Source organism: Galeopterus variegatus, unplaced genomic scaffold (genome assembly GCF_000696425.1).
Source record: "Galeopterus variegatus unplaced genomic scaffold, G_variegatus-3.0.2 Scaffold136, whole genome shotgun sequence".
Classification (NCBI taxonomy): Eukaryota; Metazoa; Chordata; class Mammalia; order Dermoptera; family Cynocephalidae; genus Galeopterus; species Galeopterus variegatus.
In genome coordinates, this window is record NW_007726247.1 from 420840 (window position 1) to 441547 (window position 20708).

The 20708-nt window shown below is 36.7% G+C and overlaps 1 protein-coding gene across 1 annotated transcript in view; it reads right to left on the bottom strand.

Moving 5' to 3' along the window:
- KIAA1324L (KIAA1324-like ortholog) overlaps positions 1–20708 on the bottom strand; it is a 169909-nt gene that overhangs the window by 75487 nt on the left and 73714 nt on the right. The window contains exon 3 of the mRNA XM_008589304.1: positions 497–692. Within this exon, the coding sequence (XP_008587526.1) occupies positions 497–660 (164 nt within the window). The 5' untranslated portion in view covers positions 661–692. The remainder of the gene's footprint in view (positions 1–496; positions 693–20708) is intronic.

The window sequence follows — 20708 nt, forward strand, 5'->3', positions numbered from 1 at the left end:
TTTTTTTTTTTTTTTTTTTGTCTTTTTTCCGTGTCCGGCAACGGATCGCAACCCTCAGTGTTGCCCCCGTACCGGACCGGGGACCGGCAACGGGATCGCAAGCCTCGGTGTTGCTCCCGTGCCTCGCTCAGCCAGTGAGCAGGAGCCGGTCTGTATGTGGGATCCGAACCCTCGGACGGGAGCGCCGCTGCGCTTCCCAAGCGGCTCACTATCCAGTGCGCCACTGGGCTGGCCCAACTAATTTGTTTTCTATAATAGCTCTGTTGCATTCTTGCATACAGTATCTATGATATACTGAGGGAAATTATTTTAACCTCATAAAAATTCAGTGACATTATTCATAATGACCTGACCATCCAAAAAATATACTCTTTGCAATTAGTTTATCTATAATCCCACTCAGTAACAAGATTATCCTCAACTTCTTTCTGGAAAAGAGCAACTATACCCTGCTCATGTACTCAGTCAAGATCCAAAGGCTTTTTTGGATTCTTACTTGTTACAGCCATCTGGCCTGCTGTCAGAAGGGCCCACCACAGTGTCCATGAATGTTGCAACGTTGGAAAATCCTGCTGGCAATTCATCCCATTCATCAAATTTGATGCCACTGCCCAAGGAGTAGGTGCCTTCGCCACACTTACTGCATACCTGGTTCTTCATTTCTAGATACTCTCCAGAAGCACAGGAGAAAGCTGGAAGGCAGAAGAATGGACAACCCATCAGTGATTGGCCTCCCCCATCACTTTTCTCCTTCTCACACTGTCACCGGAATTATTTTTATAAAACTGATGATGTCACACCCTAATTATAGCCTTCCAACGTCTCCCTCATCACTGCATGCATTTCACAACCTGACCCCCACCTATTTCACTTAGCTCATCCCTTGTCCCACCCTCTTCCAAGCGTAACAAAATTCATATCATTCCCCAAATATTTTACCTTCTCTCTCGCTGTTGTGGTGGTCTTTCCCAGAGGTGTTGCCCAACCTACCTTCTCTACCTGGAAAACTGTTCCTAACTCAAAAGTGACTATCTTCATGACAGACCACCCCCTACCAGGCCGTCATCTGTGCTGCCTCTGTGTCCCTCAGCACACTCTTTATAACAACGCCGTTAAAGCACTTAACATACATATAGACCACTTAGCTGATGTAAGACTTTGAGCTTCAAGAAAACAAGAATCATTATTTTTAGATTTCTAACTGTATCTAGTACATACAAAGCCCGAATAGCATGTCGATCCAATGAGTAAAAAAATAAGCAAAAAGGAGATAACAGGAGAGCAGTGCAATAGCTAATAAACAAGTTCTCTCCACTTTGAAACAACAAGCCCACTTTTTCAATAGTCACAACACAAACCTAGTCATGTCCGCAGCCTACATCTTATTTCTTATGTCAAATTCTCTGCTAACTCTGAGAACTGTACCCAGAGACAGCAGACATGGGCAACAGGAATAAGAGTCCACACAGCTACAGAGAAGAAAGCAGTTCTGCTGCCAAGATCTTATTATTCATTCAACAGATGCAAATCAATGTCCCGCTAGTGTATGGCTCTGCGCAGAGTGGTATTAGTGACTCAAACCTGGAAAAGAGCTTTCTAATCCTTTAATCGGGATATTAAAGAAATGAGAACAAAATAAAACCTTTAAAGAAAAATCTCCCAGCAGAGAGTGAAGCAGCAAAGCCTCGCTTTGAGGTTCCTCTTTTAAAATACATTTGAAAAACAAGCAAATTTTGAAAAACTAATTAAAGAATTAGCCCACAGTCCTCTATAGTCATGCATCACTTAATGACAGGGATACATTCTAAGAAATGCATCATTAGACGATTTAGTCCTTGTGGGAATATCACAGAGTCTACTCACACAAATCTAGATGGTTTAGCCCACTACACACCTAGGCTGTATGGCACAGCCATTAGAATCTTATGGGGTCACCACCATACATGAGCTCCGTTGTTGGCTGAAACATCGTTATGCACATGACTCTACTTACTTATCCACTAAATTAATATAATTATTTTTTGTCCAGAAAAGCCTTAAATATGCTGTCCAATGACTTCTAACATTCAAATCAACATTCCCCAAATCAGTAAAACTTTAGAAAACAAGAAAAGTTTAGGCAAAGAATATTGCACACTGGCTATAAGCTTAAAATCATCATGGGACCAAGTTGTACCACTTCCTAATTCTCTGACCTTGAGTTACTTCCCCTCTCTAGGCCTTAGTTTCTATTTCTGAAAAATGAGATAATAATCATGGTAGCTGCCTCATAGGACTACACTAAGAAAATAAAATACAGTATAAAGTGGTTAGCATAGTGCCTATCATATAACAAATGTTCACTACATGTTATTTCTATCATTACCAGTATGACCAACAAAGAAACAGTTACAGAAATTTTTTTCTTTTACTTTTAATGGTTTATGGGTCTTCTAGCAAACTCAGAATCAGACAATACAGTCAGCTCTCCATATCTAAAATTTCCACATCAACCAATCATGGATCAAAAATATTAGGGAAAAAACAAAAAATAATACGAATAAAAAATACAGTATAATGGGCCAAGCCCATGGCGCACTCAGGAGAGTGCAGCGCTGGGAGCGCAGCAGCGCTCCCACCGCAGGTTCGGATCCTATATAGGGATGGCCGGTGCGCTCACTGGCTGAGCGCGGTGTGGCTGGTCTCAAAAAAAAAAAATACAGTATAACAACTATTTACATAGCATTATATTAGGTGTTATAAGTAATATTAAGTAATCTGGAGATGATTTAAAGTATATGGGAGGATACACATAGGTTATATGCAAATACTATGCCATTTTATATAAAGGACTTTAGCATCCATGGATTTTGGTATCTGTGGCAGTCCTGGAACCAATCTCCTGTGGATACCAAGGAACAACTGTATTTCTATAATACATTTCCCTAATATCAATTATGATAAATAATATCATAAACGAAAAGCCAACATTATACTAAATCAGGGGTCAGCAAACTACAGCCCTCAAGCCAAATCTGGCTCACTATTTTTATAAATAAAGTTTTATTGGAACAGGGCCACAATTATCCATTCACAAATTGTCTATGGCTGCTTTCACAATCCAACTGCAGAGCTGCAGAGCTGCAACAGAGACTGCATTACCCACAAAGCCAAAAATATTTACTTTCTGATAAAATAATCTTGGAAGACAGTGTAGTCTAGTTCCTAAAACTGAATTTTTCTTTAACTTAGTAAGAAGTAATATTTTAGGGGCCGGCCCGGTGGCGCACTACTACAGTGCGCCACTTGGGAGCGCAGCGGTGCTCCTGCCGAGGGTTCGGATCCCACATACAGACCGGCCGCTCACTGGCTGAGCGAGGTGCGGGCGAACCACCGAGGGTTGTGATCCCGTTGCTGGTCCCGGTCCGGTACGGGCGTGACACTGAGGGTTGCGATCCGTTGCCGGTCACGAAAAAATGACAAAAAGGAAAAAAAAAAAAAAAAAGAAGTAATATTTTATGATAAGCTGTTATGAGAGACTCTAAAAGCTAAAAAGTTAGAAAATTATGTTTGTGGATCTTGGATTCTAAACACAGTGATGCTATTTCAAAGAGTGTTCACTGCCTTATTAAAATTATGAAGAATATCCACAAGGCTTTCTGAAGCATTTGTTTCCATGAAGTCAGAAGGAAAACTGAGAAATAAAATTTAAAGTGACTTTATTATTTATTATATACCAGGTGGTGTCCTTAGTATTTTACAAACATAGTCACTTCTTGTTATTTACTGTAGTTAAGTTCTATGAAGTTGCTAAAATCACTATTATTAGTGAATTCTGAACCATTGCTCCCTGGGAAAATACAGGATTAGGTTCCTGGGAGCCTCTGGTCACATCTTCACCAACTGACCAACACCTGACCTTGTTTAAGTGTATTTCTGCTTAAAGATGTCTTATTTAATACAAATGAGGGAATTTCAAAAAGTTCGTGGAAAATGAAATTTAAAAAAATATGAATCTTTCCATGAACATTTTGAAGGCCCCTCATATTGTTGATTTATTAATACTGAATTCATGAGCAACAGCACTATAAATCATGCTTGAACAAAACTATCTAATATGTGTATTTTCTCCAAAAGGCACTTCACAGCCCTCTTGCACTTAGGATCATTAGCCAGCACTTCAGCACTACAGTTGCTGGAGAGCCATTTTAAGCAGCAAAATTACCAAAAACAACAAAAATGCTAAAAGCATGGCACTAAACAGACCAGGAAAAGGACACTTGTTTACAGAGATGAAATGAGAAGTCAGAGTGTCATTTTGTTCAAGCGGGTGGTTGGGTGACTCGAATATTTCACTGCTCTGTACGTGTGAGCAAATGACTGTGAAAGTATAGAGTGTGTTAATTTGGGGGCTATAAATAAGTTTAAGCAAGTACCTGAATTTGCAAATATGGAATGTATGAAAAAAAAAAAAAGAATCAGCTGTATTTATATAATAGATCTTTGGGAAAGGAAAGTATTATGCCCATATGCCAGATGAGGAAACTGAGTCACAGTGTATTTAAATAACCTGATTTAAAAGGCATCCAGTTAATAAGTGGCAAAGCTGATATTCAAATTCCAGTCTGTCTGATTCTAAAGGCAGTGCCCCAAAGAAAATTCAGTTCAAGCAATTATTACAACAAATGCAAAAAAGACAAACAATTCCAACTGAATTCATTATTATACTCCACATCATTCTTCATTTTCTGTCCTGAACTGTTGACCTCACCTATAAAAGGAAGGTAGTAATGAATATCACAAAGAGTTGTGAGAATAAATAAGCTACTTCATATAAAGCATTTAGCATTGTAAAGCACACAATAAATATTAAATATAATTATTAATAATCTAATTCAGGGATCTGGGACATACATTTGAATAACAACTCTGCCACTAGATTGAAATTATATCTCCTCAGAATAATTATGCAGTCAAAGTTAAATGGGTATAGAGCCCTCAATAATACAAGGGAGCTGAAGACTCTAACGCCTTTCGTATTTTAATCATTTGCTATTTGCTATAGCCTAACATGTGTTCCTCAAAGGTTCATGTATTACTGGAAACTTAATCCCCACTGTAACAGTGTGAAGAGGGTGGGAAACCCAGTTATGGTAATCTAAGGGTAGGGCCTTTAAAAGATAATTGGATTCTGAGGACAATGTCCTTGTAAATGAATTAATCCACTGATGGTTTAATGGGTGGTCATGGGCATGGCTCTGATGGCTTTCAAAGTAGAGCAAGTGAGGAGGTTAGACTTCTCAGCCTCCAAAACTGTCAGAAATAAATTTCATGTCTTTATAAATTACCCAGTTTCAGATATTCTTTTATAAGCAACAGAAACAGACTAATACACTACTCCTCAGTCTTTTTCTCCATTCTGGAAGCCAGCTCTGGAGCCACATGTCAAAGGAAAAGAAGAGCCACACATTCTTGTTAAACTTGACTCCCTTCATGAGCTTATGTCAACAGAGTTAGCCCTGCCTACCTCTTTTGGCATCACCAACTATGACCTGCTTTTCCTTTATGGATATCTTCTATCTCTGCCTTATCTACTGTCTATTCAACACTGCTATCTTGGCATTTGGTCTTTAACTGGATAATAAAATTTTTGTATAATCTTAGGGACTATGCTCTTTTCAATCAAATTTTTTGAGAGTATCTTTCAACAGCAGGATCATAGACAGTTATTGTAAATAGCTATTGTTAGCCATTGTAAATGTAAATTGAATGTATTTCATTTGAATCAATTAGTCATTTCAAAAATAAATACTGTTTTTCTTCTTCAAAAACCTTGAAATCCTAAAGAAACTGAATTGAATTAGAGATAATCAAACTCCAAAGTTTTAATCTGAGAACAGAAAGACCTTATTTGTCTCAGGTCATACACTACTTAACAGTGGGCTCAATTAGGGATTTTACATATTTTACCTAAGCACACAGTAGAAGAGTGATATTTTAAGACCCAAGCTCTTGAGATCTAAACTGCAACCAAGAGGTCACGCGCAGCATCACAGTTCTTTTTTTTTTCCTTTGAACAAGACGTAATTATTATTAGGTTGGCAAATATTTTTAAAGAATTACAATATTCAGTATTGGCTAACTTGTTTGAGGTAGGCACTGTCATATCTTTCAGGGAAAATATAAATTCGTACAGTCTCTCTAGATTTGCACTATCCAATAGTACTTTCTAGGATGACAGAAATGTTGTATATCTGCACTGTCCAATCTGGTAACTACTAGCTATATGTAACTATTGAGCACTTAAAATGTGGCTAGTACTACTAAGGAAGTGAATTTTTAATATTTTTCAAGTTTAATTAATTTAAATTTAAATAGCCACATGTGGCTACCATATTGAATGGTCCAGACAAGAAGATAATTTGGTAACACGTATCAAAGGCTTTAAAAAAATGGGGGGTTTACCTTTCCATCCAGCAATTTTAGATCCAGGAAGCTCAAAGGTCCCCAAACAGGTCACTGTTCTTTTCTCAGGTGTATGCCTCTTCTTTGCTGACATCTCTTTCTGCTACTATGAATCCGTAAAGGTTCAAATACGCAGGTGTAAAGAATTAGGTATGGGGAAAGCATTTAAATTAGTCTGTCACCAAGTAGCAAATGGCTTGGGCAATTTACTTAACTCTCTGTTCCTCCATTCATTTACATTCCAATGAGACCACCACCAACCCTTTCTCCCTCTTAGGATTGCTTGTGGTCATCCAGTGAGAGGCTATGGAAGCCTCTCAAAGTAAAGAGTGATATGAAAATTCAAAGCATTACTCTGATCATCCAACCACCCAGCACAACGTGCCAAATAACAGTTACTGAATGCAATCATTTACATGCTCATTATCATCTATGATTTATGCCTGACAATAAAGTACATCCATTTTTAATCGTTTTACCACGGGGCCTCTTAGTTTTTCTTTTTCCTCCTCCAGAAACCTAATGCTTTGAAATACTATGGCTGTCAATTACATTTATTCATCATTCGTTCATTTTTGCTATTTTTATTCAAAGTTTATTACTAAAATATGTTTTCTAAACAGTAAACAGCAATAAGAAGTAGTAATAAAAGAATTTTCAATTTACATGTTAAATGAGCAGTTGATGATATAATGAACCTATTATTACAGGTAAATATCTGGGAACCACACTGTATTAGATTCATTTAGTCAGCAAACATTGAGTGCCTGCCATTTGGTAGTTAGATACTAGGTATCAACAATATTTTGGTGAATAAGATGGAAGTAGTCCCTACTCTCATGAAGCTTCTGTAACAGTCTAGTCTAAACTTATCCTCCTCAAAACAGATTAAGTTTACGTTTCACTAAGCTTAAATTCACTGTATAATCCACCTTGTCAACTCAAGTTAAAAGCTAAATACAAAATCACTACATATATTTATGGGAGAATGTTAATTAAATTAATTCCGGAGTCTAGACAAGCCAATATGTCAATTTTTCTTCAATTGCTTAGTCTCATTTAAATAAGATTAATAAGGCTAAAGCCATAGACACTGTTATTATTGACTACATAAAGAGCATACTCATGACTTATGTTACTATTACCCACTGACATTAAGGGCAGCACAAAAAAAATAATGCCTAGTTGGTGGGCCTCAAAAATAAGTTTTACCACTATAACTCATTCAGCCAATGAATTATCATTATAAGATAATTAAAACTTCAAGTGCCTGCCAGGTTTATTATCCTCATTCTTCTCATAGGAAACAAAAAACAGGAAATGTCATCTCAGAGAAAACGAACAGCATATTGAACCCAGCAAATCTCAGATCATCACCTTCTTCCCTCAGTACCAGTGATGAGCACAACACTTGAACGCTATCTTTTTAAGCTCTTATTTGTGAAACTCTTAGGAAAGAAAAAATAATTTTTATCTCATTTTATAAAAATGAAGCGAGACAGCAAGAAGCCAAAACAGTATATTAAAACAGGCTATTTCTGAGTTCTATTACGCAGTAGGGTGAATACAATTAATAATAGAGTGTTGAAATTCAAAAAGAAAAAAAAAATGGGCCATTTCTTGCTGATGTTCTCTGATTCACATTGAGCCATTTTTCCCCCCTTGGCTGAAAGGAATCCTTGTTCTCTTTAATTGGGAAGATTTTATTTATACTAAGAGGGTGGTTTTCTTGTCAAAATATACAAAGCAGTAATGAGGCTGGCTGTGAATACATCAATTCTCTGCCAAGTTCAATTTAAGGCTGGAAGAGGATAAGGTAGCACAGTCCAAATTTTAATAGTGGCAGACATTGCAATGTTCCTATCAGGAATAAATATTCATGAGCATTAAGATGACATATTAATACTCTGCTATAATTCACAAGTTATGGTATTTGAAGCATGATTTGATCATAGAATAAATAAATCTGTGATGTGAAATCATAACACTTAAAACTATGAGAATGACCAAAAGGGACTTTTGAGATTATCTGGTCCAAATTGTACCAATTCAGATCCCAAGTTTTCTCATCTAGGTGGCCTTGAACTTAGTTCAACATTTCTATAATCTCTAGTGGCAGACTTTCTATCTAATAAACTCCCCGTAGTATCATGCAGCCAGAAAATTTTGCTATGAATAAGCTGAGAAAAACCTTCTGTCTTCATTTCAAATGAAAACAGCGTTAGAAAAGAACTCTGCCCTAGGAGCCAAAAGACACGAGTTCTAGTTCCAGGCACCACTTAGCTATGTGAAAGCTATGTCCAAAGCTGCTATGTAACTCTGAAGTGCCCAATAAAATTATCCAAATAGAATTTTAAAGCTTGATCCTACCAATAACAATTTTTAATTTTGCATTAAGAATTGGGGATGAAGTTGTAGTCCACAAGGTGAATTTTTGTTATTATTTGTAAAATTCTTAGAGAAGGAAGAAGAAATAATTTTTATCTCTCAGTTTACAAAACAAAAGTAAGACAGAAGATACACAGAAGAGTACATTAATGCAAACCAGTTCTGGCTAACAATTTCTAATTCACTTTTCTCTAAAAAGAATATTTAGTGAAAGAATTGCCTCTATGTCTCTAAAAATTAATTCTCTCATCTAACATACTTTCCTGATTTAAGCATCACATATTGTACACAGGTATTGATATTCAACCCTGTAACCCATAGATATCTACAATCAATTATGCTTTAATAAATAAATAAATAAATACTTTCCAAAGGATCCTTACATAGCCCTATCAGATAGAACTGTCTGATTATCACTGCAGTTCTTAGGACTGATCAGCCAGGAAAAAAAAAAAAAAAAAAAAACTCTTGGCAGGAAAACTCATCCATGTAACACTGCAGATAACAATCCCCATTAAATTAGCGCAGTTCTTAGGACTGATCAGCCAGGAAAAAAAAAAAAAAAAAAAAACTCTTGGCAGGAAAACTCATCCATGTAACACTGCAGATAACAATCCCCATTAAATTAGCAGAGCCTGGATAAAAGATTTTCATCTTTTTATGAGTAAAGCCAGCTAAGGCAGTTTTTACCTTCAGAAGAAAAAGGGAAAAAAAACACAAACGTACTTTATTGTGTTCTTGACTTCAATGATTGATGAGGAAGGAGACAAATCCTCGTTCATCAGGCACAGGATGACACGAGGTTTGTAGAAGAAAAACAACAGGGAAAGTCAGGGGAAGGAATATGTTCAGAGTTTTTGATGAGGTCACCAAAGGGGGCAGAACAATGCATCTGTGAAATCAGTTTTCTCAACGTCCAATTATGCCCTAGCACTTAGATTCATATCATCCTGAACTTTTCCTCTTCCTTAGAAAATATCATTCACCCTCTACTCCCTGGTGGTCTCTCTGACCTTGATACCGCAATTTTGAGAGCTGAGTTCTCTCGTATCCTTATAAAACTCTTTTTTCAGACAGACTCTCAACCACAGCTCACACTGAAACACGACTATTGACCTAAAGCCTGATTTTGAGCTGTTCTCAACAGCTTTTATCTCATCTCCTAATCTCATTCATTCCAGCCTTTCAACAACCGCTTGTGTGTTGTTGAGCAGATTTAACTTTAACATTCTGCCCACCTGGAAATCGACGCACCAAAATTCCAAACTAAGCCTATTGAGGACAAAATTTGACAGTATTTTGTATGTCAATTTGTCCTTTTACATATAGAATACATTTTTACAAATCTGATTAGATCTTTGTGTTGCATCTATAAAACTGAAACACTAAAGTCAGTCTTTTATTTGGTGACACCAAAGTTATTCAACAAATATTCCAGTGTTCCAGAGTTTTCTTAAGAGCCATGAGAGGATTACATTTCCTTTCCTTAAGGAGTTTATTCTCTTCTTGGGAAGAATTTATATAGTTGGAAAAAGTGCCTATATTTTTCTAATACACGATAAATAATGAAAGCATACTGAATGTACCAAGCACCAACAATATGCTAAGCATGGGAAAAAATATATATATATATTAATTAACCAACTTCTCCCTGCATATGAAGATATAACCACAAACATCCCCTAAATTCCAAATGTTATTCTCTTATCTTTCTAAAAAATATACACAACTAATAAAATCTATAAAGAGAACATTAATCAATTAAAATGACCTACAAAGCAATGTGTCTGAGCTTTAATTTTTTTTTTAATGTCATAGTTCTTGATCAGACTTGCAAACACTTTTAAACAAGTCCTTGGCAACCTCCCAATTATTCTTGTGACTTTGATATCCCTGTGGCCATACATGGGTATTTGAGCCTTTATATACCATCTTTTTAAAAATCCACTTACCTATCCAGGACATTACTTTATGTCACATTTCCATCAAGAGATAAATGTTAGGAAAGCACAGATGTCTCAAGAAAGGGGCAAACACTTGTTCAATATACACTGTAATGTATTCTAAAGAGGCAGTACCATTGGGGTTAAGAACATGGACCCAGTTGCTAGACTACCTAGCACCCAGTTTCAAATGCCAGTTCTGCCTTTCACCTATGTGACTCTAAACTACAGTTCAGTTTCCTCATCTGTTCAAAAAAAAAAAAGTTTAAAAACAGTGGGGAACCAGAGGTAATAAAACCACCTACGTTACAAAGTTGTTGTGATGACAAAATGAATTTGAGTGAATGCATGCAAAACATTTATAATTGTGCCTGGCATACAGCAAGTAAAGATCAGCTATTATTTTTATTATTATTTCAACTATTTTTACTACTAAATTATTATATGATTCCAGACACTGTACAGTTATCACCTCATTTAACCCCCTCAATCACCTATGAATGGCTATCTCCAGGTCAAAGGCCAGAGACCTTTGGTATGATACACAGAAGCCTATGAGATTTGCTAGAACCTCTGGCCCCTCCCACAATCTCCCTGAGAGCAAGCCACCAAGATCTCACAGAGCACCCAAGAAATCCTGATCTGATGCTGCCTCTACTCAGTGCCTTCATCCATGATTCCTACACCTGGAATGCCACTTTGCAACATCAAGTTAAAGAAACTCTTCTTTCAGAATTCACCTCAGAAATCCTCAGAGAATTAACATGTATGGCCTAAAAAGCGTGGCATTTCATCCCTGCCTCAACCTTAAGTCAGGACACAATTTTGCACACGAACCCACCAGACCCAATAATTTTCCAAGGTTATTGAGCTGGTAACTGATGAGTCTGAACCTCAAACGTAAGTCTGCTTCACTGTGAGGCACTCTCGACCCCCTCTGAGAAGAACTCATCCTTCCCTCCTTGGTGAGATCCCTCCTTGGTGAGATCACCCTAGAAAACAAATTATCTATCATGCACTTTGCCCTACACTGCAATTAGTTTGTTGCTCCCTTATTGGAATGAAAGGCCCTGGAAAACAGGAATTTTTTTTTTCCTTTATTTTTGGATCCCTCTTATCAAGAATATAGGAAATATTCAGTAAAAGTTCATTTAAGAAATACATTAAAGCTCAATAGAGAGCTGTGGAATGTTTTGCTCAAGGACCAACAAATCAGTTGCAGAAGTGGGTTTTAAACCCAAGTGGATAGCACACCTATGGGAGATCTTCACTGGACACCAGTGCAGTGATGCTGCAATAGAACCTTGTAGAGCAGAGAAATCATATGAAATTAATTAAATCATAGTATAAGTAACATCATATAAAAATGTACTAAATTACTCGGGCATATATATATTTTCTTTTCTCTCTTCTATTTTTATTGGATATTGACAAATCATTGTATATATATATATATGGGGTACAAACTGATGTTTTATGTATACAGTGTGAAATGATTCAATTGAGCTAATTAACATACCCATCACCTCAGATACCATTTATTCCTGTCTAGCTGAAACATTATACCTTTTGTCCAACCTCTCCCCATTCCCCCCACCCTCAGCCTCTGGTAACCACCACTTTGCTCTCTGCTTCCATGAGTTCTACTGTCTTAGATTCCACACATAAGTGAGAACATGCAGTATTTTTCTTTCTGTGCCTGCCTTATTTCATTTGGCATAATGACCTCCAAATTCATCCATGTTGTCACAAATGACATAATTCCCCTCTTTTTAAAGGCCAAATAGAATTCTATTTTGTGTGTGTGTGTGTGTGTGTGTGTATACATATATATATGTATGTATGTATATATCACATTTTCTTTATCCATTCATCTGTCGGTAGACACTTAGGTTGATTCCATAACTTAGCTATTGTGAATAATACTGCAATAAACATGGGAAGGCAGATATCTCTTTGATATACTGATTTTGAATCCTTTGGATATATGAGTATACCAGACATGGAATTGCTGGATCACACAGTAGCTCTACCTCCAATTTTTTGAGGAATACTCATACTGTATTCCAAATTGGCTGCACCAATTTACATGCCCCAAAACAGTGTACAAGCATTTCTTTTTCTCCACATCCTAACACCTGTTATCTTTCATCTTTTTGACAGTATCCCTTCTAACAGGTGTTAGGTTATACTTTATTGTGGTTTTAATTTGCATTTCTCTAATTAGTGATGCTGAGCATTTTTTCATATATTTGTTGGCTATGTCTATGTCTTCTTCTGAGAAACATCTATCCAGGTCCTTTGCCCACTTTTTAGTTGAGTTACTTGTTTTTTTTAACTATTAAGTCATTTGAGTTCCTTATACATTTTGTATATTAACCCTTCATATCTATATGGCTCATAAATATTTTCTGCCATTCCATAGATTTTGCCTCTTACTCTGTTCTTTCCTTTGCTGTGCAGAAACTTTTTAGTTTGATGTAAGCCCATTTGTCTATCTAAACTTTTGTTGCCTGTAATTTGGGGGTCAAATCAAAAAAATCATTGCCAAAACCAACTTCATAAAGTTTTTCCACTATATTCTTCTACTAGTTTTACAGTTTTGGGTCTTTAAGGCTTTAATCATTCGGAGTTGATTTGTGCTTATGGTGTGAGGTAAGGGTCTGATTTCACTTTTCTGCACGTGAATATCCAGTTTTCACAACACTTTTTATTGAAGAGGCCATCCTTTGTCCATTGTGTATTCTTGGCACCTTTGTTGGAAATCAATTGGCCATAAATGTAGCCTTTTTCTGGGGCTCTCTACTCCATTCCATCCATTGATGTGTCTATAAGGCATGTACGTTTGAATTGGTGTTTCCCAAAAATAATGTTCTTCAGAAATCAGCTTGAGGGATCACAATACACATTAGATTTTTTTTTTAAGTCCTATAATCACATACATTTGGGAAATTCTGGGTAAAACAGAATACACTTAACACATAGAAAGTGTTCTATAAATGTTTATTAAGTTTCTCAGGGATTTATTATGAAAATATACACAGCGTTCCTCCATAAGGGGGACACAGTATTCACCATTTTCCATATTTACTAATACTTTACTACAAAAAATCCTAACATACTTTTTTTTGTTTACACAAAGTATTTCTTGGGATTAGTATTCAATGGAAAAGACTTGGAAGAACGCCACACAATTGCCATTTGGTGCCAATGTTCCAATTTGCCCAATGGCACTTGGTACTGTACCAATAATAACTATTATCTCAACAGACTATGTATGAAATTCTGGTGGGAACCTACATGTCAAAGAGCTACAATACCAGGCAATAGATTTCTTTAAGTACCACCCCATAAGCAAAAACCAACTCTTTCCACGAGATTCCTCCCCTTCACTTCCAAACTGGAACCGAAAGCTGTTGATGCAAACTGCCACCATTATTCTGCTTATTGTTTTTTAAAAAGCAACTTTATTGAGGTATAATTGACATGCAAAAAGCTGTATCTACTTAATATATACAAGTGGATGAGTTTAGAGGTAAGTATACACCCGTGAAACCATCACCACATCTATGCCATTATTTCCCATTATTTCCAGAGGTTTCTGCTCACTCTATTATTTTTTTGTTTCAAAGATCTATCCACTTAGCAAATTTTTAAGTATACGCTACAGTGGACTACAGAGTATCCTACAATATGCTATAGTATATATTATTAACTATAGACACTATGCTGTACAGTAGACCTCCAGGACTTACACATCTTGTATAACCAAAAATTTGCACCCTTTGACTACTACCTTACTGCTTCTCCCTCTCCCCAGCCCCTGGCAACCACCATTCCACTCTCTGCTTCTATGAGCATGATTTTTTAGATTTGTCATATAAATAGTATCACGTAGTATTTGTCCTGTGTCTGGCTCATTACATTTAGCATAATGTCTTCCAACTTCATCCATGTTGTTGCAAATGTCAGGATTTCCTTCTTTTTTAAGGCTGAATAGTATTCCATTGTATATATGTACCGCATTTTCTTCATCCACTTATCCATCGATGGACATTTAGGTTGCTTCCATATCTTGATTGCTGTGAAAAATGCTGCAATAAACATAAGCAGATACCTCCTCAAGATCCTGACTTCAATTCCTTTGGATATACACCCAGACATGGGATTGCTGAATCATATGGTAGTTCTACTTTTAATTTTTTGAGGAACCTCCATATTGTTTTCCATAGTGGCTACACCAATTTACATTCTCACTAACAATGGTTCATTTTTCTCCACGTCCCTGCCCATATTTAACTTTTGTTTTTTTGATAACAGCCATCCTAACATGTGTGAGGCAGTATCTCAATTTTGATCTGAATTTCCCTGATGATTAGGGATGTTGAGCTCCATTTCACTTGTTTGCCATTTTTATGTCTTCCTAGAAATGTCTGTTTAGTTCCTTTGCTCACTTTTTAATTGGGTTTTTTTGCTATTGAGTTATAGGAGTTCCCTACACATATACATTAACCCTTTATCAGATATAAGGATTGCAAATATTTCCCCCCATTCCATATGTTGCTTTTCATGTTAATTGTTTCCTTCACTGTGCAGAAACATTTGTTTGATGTAACTGTCTATTTTTGCTTTTGTTGTCTTTGTTTTTCATGTCATTTCCAAGAAATAATTGCCAAGGCCAATGTCAAGAAGGTTTTTTCTGTTTTCTTATAAGAGTTTTATGGTTTCAGGTATTATGCTTAAGTCTTTCATCCATTATGATTTGATTTTTGTGGTGTAAGGGTCTAATTTCATTATTTTGCTTGTGGATATTCAATTTTCCCAACACCATTTATTGAAGAGACTATCCTTTCCCATTTTGTATCTCTGGCACACTTGTCAAAGATCAGTTGATTGCATATGCATGGATATAAACATGGGCTCTAACATTCTGTTCCACTGTTCTATGTATTTTTTATGCCAATACAATACCTTTTTAATTACTATAGCTATGTAATATATTTTGAAATCAGGAAGTATAATGCCTCCTTCTTTTTGCTCAAAATTGCTCCAGCCAATTAGGGTATTTTGTGGTCCCATATAAATTTTAGGATTTTTTTTTCTATTTCTGTAAAAAAATACCATTGGGATTTTGATAGAGACTGCACTGAACAGGTAGATAGACCTCTTTGGGTAGTACGAATATTTTAACAATATTAAATTTTCCAATCTATGAGCATGGGGTGTCTTTCCATTTACACCCCATGTGGTTGCTTTCCTCAGTTTTTAGCGTATAACTCTTTCACCTCCTTGGTTAAGTTTATTCCTAAATTTTTTATTCTTTTTGATGCTATTATAAACGGGATTGTTTTCTTGATTTTTTTTGGATAGTTCATTGTTAGTGTATAGAAAAGCAACTGACTTTTATATGTTGATCTTGTATCTTGCAACTTTGCTGAATTAATTTACTAACTCTAACAGGTTTTTTATTTTGCTTTGGTTTTTTTTGTAGACTCTTTAGGGTTTTCTACATATAAGATCATGTCATCTGTAAATAGAAATCATTTTACTGCCTTTCTTATTTAGATGTCTTTTCTCTCTTTTTCTTACCTAATTGTTTTGGCTAGGACTTCTAGTACTATGTGAAATAGAAGTGGCTAGAGTGGGAACTCTTGCCTTATTACAGATCTCAGATGAAAATGTTTCCATTTTTCACCATTGAGGATAATGTTATCTTTGGTCTTGTCATATATGGCCTCTATTGTGTTGAGGTAAGTTTCTTCTATACCTAACTGTTGAGAGTTTGTACCAGGAAAGAATGTTGAATTTTGTAAAATGCTTTTTCTGAATCTGTTGAGATGACCATAGATTTTATACTTCATTCTGTCAATGTGATGTATCACACTGATTGAGTTGCACATGTTAAACCATCCTGGGATAGCAGGAATAAATCCCACTTGGTCATTGCAGTGGATTGAATTATATCCCCTCAAAACTCCCTGAAGCTTGAATTGTATCCCCGAAGTTTTATGTATTAGAAACTTAGCCCCCACTGTGACTGTTAACAGGGTGGGAACTCTTATTATGGTAATTGTAAGGTGGAGCCTTGAAGAGGTGATTGGGTTGTAGGACTGTTCAGTAATGAATTGATTAAAAATGGTGGTCAGGGGCATGGTTCTGAGGGCTTTAAAAGAAGAGGAGAGTCTGTCTCTCTCTGCTCTCTTTTTCCACCATCTTGCAATGTGAGCCCCCTGGCACTGTCCCCACCACCAGATGTGTTCCTTGAACTTAGGACTTCCCAGCCTCAGAAACTGTAAGCGATGTTTCCTTTTTCTTTATCAATCACCCAGTTCTGTGTATTGTTATAAGCAATACTAACAGACTAATACAGAAAACTGGTACCAGAGAAGTGGGGTGTTGTTTATAACAAATACTTGAAAATGTGGAAGCAGCTAAGAAGTCCAAGATCAACATGCCAGTAGATCTGGTGTCTGGTGAGAGCTTCCTGTTTCATAGATGCTGTCTTTTTGCTGTGTCCTCACATGGTGGAAGAGGTGAAGCTCTCTCTCGATCTGCTGGAGCTGGGATACACTCTTCTCTTCTATCCTTGGACATGAGAGCTCAAGACTCTTCAGCTGTTGGGTTCCAGGACTTACACCAAGGTTTGGAGGCCTTTCGACTTGGACTGAACCATGCTACCGCCATCCAGTTTATAGATGGCCTATTGTGGGACTTTCCTTCATAGTCACTTGAGCTAATTCCCCTAATAAATCCCTCTCATATAATTACAACACATCCTATTGATTCCCTCTCGCTGGAGAATGCTGACTAATACAGTCATGGTGTATGGCTCTCTTAATGTGCTGTTGAATTCGGTTTACTATATTTTGCTCTTTTATTATTTCCTTACTTCTTAGGTCTTCCAGATTTGGGCTTAGTAGTTTGTTCTTTTTCTAGTTCCTTGATGTGCAACGTTAGGCTGTTTGAGATCTATCTTCTTTTTTTTTTTTTTTTTTTTTTTTTTTTGTCTTTTTCCGTGTCCGGCAACAGATCGCAACCCTCAGTGTCGCCCCCGTACCGGACCGGGGACCGGCAACGGGATTGCAACCCTCGGTGTTGCTCCCGCGCCTCGCTCAGCCAGTGAGCGGGAACCGGTCTGTATGTGGGATCCGAACCCTCGGGTGGGAGCGCCACCGCGCTTCCCAAGCGGCGCACTATCCAGTGCGCCACCGGGCCGGCCCCTCTATCTTCTTTTTTAATGTAAGCATACATCACCATAAACCTCCCTGTTAGTACTTCTTTTGCTGTAACCCATACAGTTTAATATGCTTTCTTTTCATCTGTCTCAAGATATTTTCTAATTTCCCTTAGATTTCTTCTTCGACCCAATGGTTGTTCAAGAATGTGTAGGTTAATTTCCATGTATTTTTGAATTTTCCCATTTTCCTTTTGTTATTGATATCTAGTTTCATATCATTGTGGTCAGAAAAGATACTTGGAATGATTTCAATCTTCTTAAATTTGTTAAAAATTGTTTTGTGACCTAGAATGTGATTTATCCTGGAGAATGTTCTGTGTGTACTTGAGAAGAATGTGTACTCTGCTACTGTTGGGTAGAATATTCTGTATGTATCTGTTAGGTCCATTTGGTCTATAGTGCTATTCAAGTCTGCTGCTTATTGATTTTTCTGTCTGGATGATTCATCCATTTATCTTTTAATTTGAGATATTTAATTCTCCTTCTATTACTGTATTGTTATCTATTTCTCCCTTCAGGTCTGTCAATGTTTATTTTATATATGTAGGTGCGCTGATGTTTGGTAAATACATACTTATAATTATTCTATCTTCCTGTTGAATTGACCCTTTTATTATTATGTAATGACCTCCTTAGTCCCCAGTGACACTTTGTTTGATATAAATATAACTGCTTATTTCTTAAGGCCCATTAAATATGGGTTATAATGATAGTTTGGAGAGAAACAAAAAAGAAAAAAAGTCTGTATTCAAAGGGGTTTTGGTTTCTTTTTACTAGTCTGAACACATTACTTATTAATCCAAGACAATCAAATATTAGACATTTATAACCAATCTTCAAAGATTAGAATATAAGCATATGTATGTATACATATGTAAAAGTCATATCTGATTAAAGCCACATTAATTCACTACATTCTGTATGAGAAATATGAAAATAAATTACATACACACACATATAGACTACACACATTATATATACATATATACCCACATATCTATATACACTTACACATATTTGATCATATATATTACTTCATATGTATTATTGATTTACATATTATAAATACTGAAGTATACGAGTAAACAACGTCCATAAGACTGTGGCTGATTTGCTGCATACATACCAAATGGAATACAGATATCTTAAATAGTCATCTTCATTTACAAAACAGAATATTAAGGTTGTACTTGAAGTTGTGAATTCAGAAATATTTGAAAGAGTAAGTAATAGAAGAGATATACTCCCAAAATAAATGTGAGACTATAAAAGTAAGAGATATGTTTATTTTCCCTTCAGAATTTTAGACTTTAGAGAGAAAGATAATGAGAGAGAGAGAACACTACCTCGGCACCCACTCCAAAGGACTGTTAATTTTTCATGATCAAAGAACATCAAGGCAACCTGAGAGGATCAAGGGAGGATTTTAGAAACTCTTGTTCTCCACAGATAAGAGGGATGTGACCCAATAGTTGAGAAGAGATGGGGTTGGAACAGGGGTTATATCCCCTTTTTCTGGTTCAGAAATGGCATGCTACTTGCAAGACCGTGAATGCTAGATGATGCCACAGACACTGGACTCTTGGCACCAGGGCCTTGGCAGAAGCAGCAAAGTTCCCTGTGGCTGAACCTGGAGCTGGCAGAGAGGAGGAGAGACGTGAGGTCATCTCAGTGGTCTGCCCAGAGCAACACTAAGAGACTGATGAGTTTGCCACAGCAGAGGGGACAAGAGGAGAATGGGGACCAGTGTCAATAACCAGAGACCTCTCCATGTCATTTCCTGAACCCTGTAAGCTTCAGGCTCACATATATCCAAGGGTTCTAGAACAACAAAATCTAATACCTGACTTCTCATAAACTTCACTAAGAGGAGCCTTGCAGCCAGATTTTACATGATTTTTTTTAAAACACATATATAACATAGCCTGCCTATCAATTTTCTGAAAAAAATTTAAAACTACTACATGGACATTCCTATAATCCCTTTTCTCAGGAAAGGCCTCCATCACTGATTCTTTTGGCAAAGAGGGAAAGAGCTACCTGATTACATTTTGATGAATATATAGCAATTTCAACAAAGGCCAAAATCTGTGTTTGATTTTATTTAGAGACATGAGGATGTAGGGAAATCATGTCCCACACAACCACTGCCCTAAATATTCTCACTTACTTGAAGTGTAAAGTGTTCCACTTTTTAATTTTCTTTTTCTGCATGAGCCAACTGCTAGGTCCACCAACAGAACTTTAGGTCTCCCATATGAAGACCTAAAAGCTCCTCCAGGTTCCATGTTCAAGTGGCAGGTTAATGCAGTGGGTAAACGATAGGCTCTGGAATCAGACATGGCTGTATTTGAATCCCAGATCTGCCATAGCCAGGCTCTGTGACCTGAGGTAAGTTACTTCACCACTTTAAGTCTGACTTTTCTCATCAGTAAAATGGCAACACTGATAGTAATCAGAGAAGGTAGTTGTGAGGATACAATAGGATAATGACACAAAGCTCTAAGTACAATGCTGGGCAATTAATTAGTACTTGTGAAATAGTAGTTATTATTAGCAATAGAATATCTAAGCCACTGAAGAAATATTCAGTTATTACTATACTGCCTTCAGCAGCCAAACTCTAACGATTGGTAATGTGGTAAGTGACATGTTTAACGTTATGAATTAACTGTGCGTCTAAGTTATTTAGATCT